The sequence below is a fragment of the Condylura cristata genome, unplaced genomic scaffold (assembly GCF_000260355.1).
Source record: "Condylura cristata isolate star-nosed mole 26May11 unplaced genomic scaffold, ConCri1.0 scaffold00033, whole genome shotgun sequence".
NCBI lineage: Eukaryota > Metazoa > Chordata > Mammalia > Eulipotyphla > Talpidae > Condylura > Condylura cristata.
In genome coordinates this window covers 10,191,102-10,198,081 of record NW_004567134.1, presented here as the reverse complement: position 1 = coordinate 10,198,081, position 6,980 = coordinate 10,191,102, and the positions used below count along the sequence as shown (strand labels likewise).

Genomic DNA, 6,980 nt, shown 5'->3' with positions numbered 1-6,980 from the left:
AGAATACTATCATACAGCCTTTTGGCGAAAAGTATGGTTCAGGTTCTTGCTAAACAAGGCAAGATGAAATAAGAGTCCTTGCTGGGGAATGACTGCCTAGATGAGAATCTATTCCCTTTACTGTCCTTAGAAACAAACTGTTCAGTCATTAATTCAGGAGTGGAGAAAATTTTAACACTGTTGTTAAAAAGCCCTGTGGAATACCTCCGCATGCTGACCGTCTGATGCAAACACGTGGGTGACGGTCATCTCATTCTTCGTCAGTGTTCCAGTTTTATCTGAACAAATCACATTACAGCAGCCTAAAGAATAAATCATCACATATCACCAGAAGCATCAGGGTGAAACACAAGTCAAATAAAAAACTCTGAAAGCCTGTCCTGCTTCTCTGAATCTTGTACAAATCAAGCTCATTGAGCATTTCAGATATTTATATAACTTTCTCTCACATGCTTGCTTTGTCATAAGGTTAAGTTCTGAAATTAGAACTTTAAATTAAATACCAATAAATACTTTTCTTATTTACAGTTAATGTCAACACAGCTACCTGACATTATCTTCACATCATTTTACATAATACCTATTCTAGAAAGTTTCAAGAACCTTGAAACATAAACCTATATAAGTTTTTTCAGACATAATTTTAAAGTGTTTTACCATCTCAGTATTAAAATGCAAACTATAAATGAACTCCAATATTTTGGGAGTCCTAAGATTAAAAAAATTTTTTAAAAAAAGTCACCAAACTTCCACACCACACATAAAGTTATAGCAACACAACTGCTATATATTTATTATCAGCAAAATCAACTCAGGTGTTTATTTTAGGGTCTGTAACTATCAATTATAAAAGAAAAAAACTATTAATTTTACTCCAAAGCTTTATTTGCTATCTGTATTTTTTTTAAACATGATCTGACCATTACACTATTCCCTAAATTGAAAAGATCATTTTAGGGAAACTGTATCCTGAGTAACAGGCACTTTGAATTACCTTTTTGAGTTGTTAAAAACTATACTCAGTATTGCCACAAGTGAAACTGCACTATGCAAAAACCTTTATGAAAAAAAATTGTAGAATCCAAAGATGAGTCGCTGTTGAAGGGAACAAGCGCGCCACTGCCCAAGTTGCCTTTACCACACTTACCCAGGGTCTCAACTATAGGCAGCTTTTTCACAATGGCCCTTTTCTTCACCATTCTCATAACACCAAGAGCTAGAGTCACTGTGACCACAATGGGAAGCCCTTCAGGAATTGCTGCTACAGCCAAGCTGAAACCAACAAATACATGGTATTGAAACAGAGACCCACTGCAACTGGCTTTACATAAAATAGACGCTGGTAGAAATGCAAAATTAAAACTCTCAACACCAAAAATGGTCTTCTCTAGGGGGAGGGGAAGCTGGTTAACATTTACTGGGTACCAACTAGCTGCTAGGGTAAGTGAAGAGGCATCAGAAGGCCTAGATCTGTATCACTAGCTTCATCAGTTTTTACCTTGTTCACCAGAGCTACATATTATTGTCCCTCTAAAGTTTAATTTCCTCATCTATAGATAAAGGTAACAGCTAACAGGTGTTCAGAAAAATCTTTCACACAAATATTCATAACAGGACTGTTCACAATAGTCAAAAAAGATGTCCAGCTGAAATGTTCACCAACTGACAAACTGTGGACTAACAATAGACTAACAATAGTATTACTCAGTCCCCAAAAAAAGATTTGCTAAAACATGAATGACTCTTAAAACCATAATCATGTCAAAGAAGTAAAAACACATATGCATTTAAATGAAATATTAAGAAAGAGCAATTCCATAAAGATAGAGTTTAGTGCTTGCCACGGGATGGCGGGGGGGTGGGGGGACAGAGAGTGACTACTTAATAGTCGTAGGGCTTTCTATGGGGTCTGAAAATGTTCTGACACTAAGAGGCATTCACAGGCAGGGCTTATGATGATTGTACATTATGAATGTATCTAACCACTGAAATGTACCCTTTGAAATAATACATTTTATGGCATGAATATTTTATAACAAAACTTTAATTGCTTCATTTTTCCTTTATCATATAAAAACCACCAAGTTAAATTTCTCATTTTTTGTCCCTTTCCAAGTATGCTCTTCACTCTGCTATAGATAAGAACATATACATACTTAGTCTTCATTCTAACAGTTTCCTACAATCTAATTTTTCTTTAGCATCAGCTAATGATAGCATTAGTATCCTGTTCTATATCCAAAATTAACTTTTTCATACTTTACATTTTGATGCTAAAAGCTGAAAATCAATGGATAACATTTACCACTGGTTAAATGGTATACACTGAAGAATCAAGAAATATGTGTTACCACTAATACTTCTTTCTTTTGAACTACTCTGAGCTCAAATAGAAGGCTTTTTCTTATGTTTCCATTAAGTCTCACTATGCCAGGAAAAAGAGACATCATAATTTTACAACCTAGATCAAATGGGTTTATTATTCTTTTATAGTTAAGTCATTTTATAAATAATTTACAGAATAATTGTGAAAAATTCATTAGAAATTTTAATTTGATTTTGACCCCAAACTATATTCCTAAATTTGAAACTACATCTTCATTCTTTGAAGGCACCTAACTGCTCATCAGCTGTGGAGGAGGAACCTGGATCATAGTTACCTTATAAATAGTGACTATAAATTCAAATAACATTTTCAACAGGTTGTAAGCTTTTACTGATTCTAATTCTTCTACTGGTATTTATTTCTTCAAAATGCAATGCTTCCAAAATGCTGATGGTTCCTAACTTTGCTGAAGGCAGTCATCTTTGCAACAATTGCAAAACATTTTCATTTTTAGACATATAAACACCAATTATACTGATGAAGGCAATGAAGTTTTTAATTTCTGTGTCATCTATGCCCTTTTCATCACTTTTATACTGATACCAACCTTTAACATTAATCCACTTACAAATGTTATGAAGTAAATGTTGGTAAACTCCTTAAGAGATGGAAGAATACTATCATACAGCCTTTTGGCGAAAAGTATGGTTCAGGTTCTTGCTAAACAAGGCAAGATGAAGTAAGAGTCCTTGCTGGGGAATGACTGACTAGATGAGAATCTATTCCCTTTACTGTCCTTAGAAACAAACTGTTCAGTCATTAATTCAGGAGTGGAGAAAATTGAGACTATCGCCATTCAAGGAGTCAATCTTGAAATTTCACTTATCTAATTCAATTTCACCCTCATCATTAGCATCTATAGAGAATTTTCTGTCTTGTCTAACAAATGTGAAAATTCTGCCAATTATTCTTTATGCTATAATGTTCAAAAATGAAAAATTCTCACTGCAAAAAAAAAAGCCACTACAAAAATTGTGTCTCTAGACTTTTAAATAATAATGTAAACACTCTACACAGCATAATAAAGTGAAAGGATAATAGAGTAGTGATTATATATTATGGTATCAACCTTCTCAACAGTCCTATCACTCTTCTGCTTCCTCATTTCCTCATTGATCTGCTCACATGCAGCAGAGCTGGAGGTAATGGTTAAAATAATTGCTAGGGTAATGATATAGCAAAATGTTTCAAGACATAAGAAAAATAAGGTCATTAAAGATCACAGTGTATTAGACTCATGGGCCCAATGGATTCACATCATAATTGCAAAGCAGAATCAGTTCTTAGCCTATTAAAAAATTTTTAATCTTTCTCCATCAGAAAACCTTAAAGAAGTCATGATGTGTTAAGTCTTCACAAATAATTAAAACTGAGCAGTAAGAAAATGCTCAAAAACTAAAAATGAGTCCTACAAATATGTCAATGACTAACATCTCAAAATTATGCCCCACTTTGAACTTAGTTTATATTTAAACCAAGATATTTTATACATTTTTAAACAAGAGTTTCAAATTGTATTTTTGCTCCTTTGAGAAAAATTATATTCCTTCACCAAATAGTAAATGTATTTACCTTCTTACATATAGTTGCAAATTACCAGCCTCGTTATCATTCTTTTATAGACGACTTTTTTTTTTTTTTTTAAGTTTGACAAGGATGTATCAAGGTTGGAGTTTTTCATTTTGCATGGCATTTGGAGAATCATTTCAAACTATAATTATGCTTTGCTTAAGCTTGAGAAAATATGTCATTTTAAATAATATTTCTTCTTACTGCCTTTTTGAAAATCTTTTTAGACAGACCTAGCACTTAGTGAATAATTCCCTATCCCCTTAATCACATTCTGTTTGGACTTTTTACTCTACTCTTCAGGGGGCCCTCCTTGATTTTGTACTGTAGCCCTTAAACTGAACTCCACTTCAGTCATCAATCTTAATTGCTAAAAGCTAGTTTCTTCTGGGATCCCTTTTGTATCATGAATGCACTTTCTTCACAAACCTCTAAAAATATAAATGGTTTCTATTTATTTGTTTTTTTCTTCTATTTCTTGAATTTTTCATCTTTCTCTGGGATTGAACATTCAATTTCTATATTGTAGCCTTTTTTATTTTAAGATGTAGTTTTCAATTTGGTCATCCTTAGTTGTCTCTTTACATATAAAATATAATATTGGGTTGATAGTACTGGGCATAAAGCATTTGTTTTCTCCACTGCCATATATGTACATTTTAATTTTCCTGGAGTTCATTTCAACATATGAATTCTGAGCTCTTCAAGAAGATACATTATACTCTTAAGTACCCTTCCGTAATGGAACATGAACTATGCTTATGAGAAAAATAAGTGAAAGAAAAGAGACATCAATTAATAATCTATTACAACTTACCTTACACTAATGGTGAACATTTCAAGGATATCTTTTCCTAGTAACCAGCCAACCAACATGATGATACCTGGAAGAGAATGAAACAGCTACTTTTCTTTTATTTCAATTCATCTCAGTATAGAAGAGATAGAAGTTGAGGGAAGCCAAACTGGGGGGGCCTGAAGGCCTACAAGGGAGAGTACATCAGATCACTATTACTAAATTTTACGAAATCCTGAGGCAAAGGAGATTAAAGAGAATGCTGCTGAAAGCACACACACTCAGTCTCACCTGGTAGGTGGCCGCTGCTGCCACCTATCCACAAAGCAACAGTTCTGAGAGTTGCCAGTGTTAAGAAAATATTACCAGTATTTTCATACAATGAGAGTTTTGAAAAAAGAAGGTAGCACAAGATGCCACGAATGAAACAGTATCATCGGTTTTAGTAAAAGAAGCAATTTCAAAATCGTATTCTAGATAAACTTGGACACTTGAAACAAGTTTTTTTCATCAGGATGATCCAAATGGTGACCTCCTTAGATTCTATCTGAAATATTATCATGACCAAAGAAATTATGACAATGACTCATACCAAGGGTCAGCTAAAGCTAGCCTCCTACATGACTTTGTACAAAAAGCTTGCTTGAATACAGTTATACCCATTCATGTACGTGTTGCCTGTGGTTACTTTCATGCTTATAACAGAATTACAACAGAGACCCACAAAGGCTATGTAGTTCACTAGTTTAAAACATTTACTCTTTGGTCCCGGGACAAAGAAATCTGCTGGCTCCTAATTTTCAACTTCGTCTCATCATGTTCCATATCCTAACGAAAGAAAGATCACAATGTCTGATACACTGTACTAAAACCAGGTAATCCAAAGGTAAGGTACATTTTTATCACTAAATTTGAGGTGGTTTCATTGTATAATATTAATATAGACTGGAAAAATTCTCCCAGATTTACCAAATTCACTGTAAGTTTTTAAAAACAGCAATAATCAATAAAGGAAGTCAAAATAAGAACAATGAAATACCTTCTATTTTATAATCAAGATGGATCAGTAGAATTAACATTTCAAGAATTATTTCACTGAAAACTGCACAGCAGAAATATTGCTCTAACATGGGGATACTAAAGTATTAAGCTAGCAAGAATAATTAAAATAATATCACAGAAAAATAAAAGACTTCAAAAAAACTAGGTACTTAAAGTATGATAAAAACACTATATGAAATTGAAGAAGAATGGATTTTAGAACTGAGGGTTCTAGGATAATTAACTAAATTGGAGCTAAAATGATGACCTTAGTAAGGTGTATATAAATACAAAATAAACTAGCAAAATGAAGCATCAAAAATAAAAACTAAAGAAGGTTAAATTAATAACACTCAAACTCTAGCATGGGAGAGGAGTGCGAGAACAATGTTAGCAGCCATCACCACTAAGCACATCGGGACGGGCTGCCAAAATCTGAGCGCGGCTGCTCCGGTGACACACAGCTCCCCCCAAGTCTGTCGTGTAGCCCTCAAAGACCACTAAAAACCTGAGGGGAAAACACTTCAAACTTAAACAACAAAGTACTAATGTCTTACAGACAAAAGTTGTTACCAAACTAAAAAAATAGTAGACTGGCAGTCATAAGACAACATGCACACAGCAACATGCTCAGTTTCTGATAATAAACTGAAATAAAATGAAGCTAGGGCTTTCATTCTCCTGTTAAGCTAAAGGCAACACTCCAAGTTGACAAGAATGCTGCAAGAGAGACTTTTTACCCTGCCAATGAAGCAAAAACTTTTAAAAACATACTGAAAATTAAAATTACATGGCTACACTGGCCCAATAATTTGCTGTTAACAATATGTCCTAAGGAAATGAACGTTGTTTACAGTAAGATACCTGCACTGAAGAATTATTTACATAGTTTTAAAATTCAAATAAAAGCTACATATGTAAATAAAATAAGACCTCATATACAATATGTAACTATTTTTAACATACATTCAATAAATGGAATACTGTGTGATGTTTAAATATGTTTAGGTGAGCATCTACTTAATGACAAGATGTTTATGATAGGTATTTGAAACTAAAGAGCAGTCCATAAAGCAGTATTATCACATTTTGTTAAAAACTAGGACAAGTGACTAATATATTTACAGAATGCTCTCTGATCACAGAAATTAGTGTTCTAGTTTATCTTTGTAGAGAAGGACAATGGCT

The 6,980-nt window shown here is 33.5% G+C and overlaps 1 protein-coding gene across 1 annotated transcript in view; it reads right to left on the bottom strand.

The window, feature by feature from the left end:
- Nucleotides 1-6,980, bottom strand: part of ATP2C1 (ATPase, Ca++ transporting, type 2C, member 1) — a 105,521-nt gene that overhangs the window by 27,287 nt on the left and 71,254 nt on the right. Inside the window, exons 11-13 of the mRNA XM_012732077.1 lie at nt 4,773-4,839; nt 1,148-1,272; nt 205-302 (exon numbers count right to left, since the gene is read on the bottom strand). Of these exons, the coding sequence (XP_012587531.1) occupies nt 205-302; nt 1,148-1,272; nt 4,773-4,839 (290 nt within the window). The remainder of the gene's footprint in view (nt 1-204; nt 303-1,147; nt 1,273-4,772; nt 4,840-6,980) is intronic.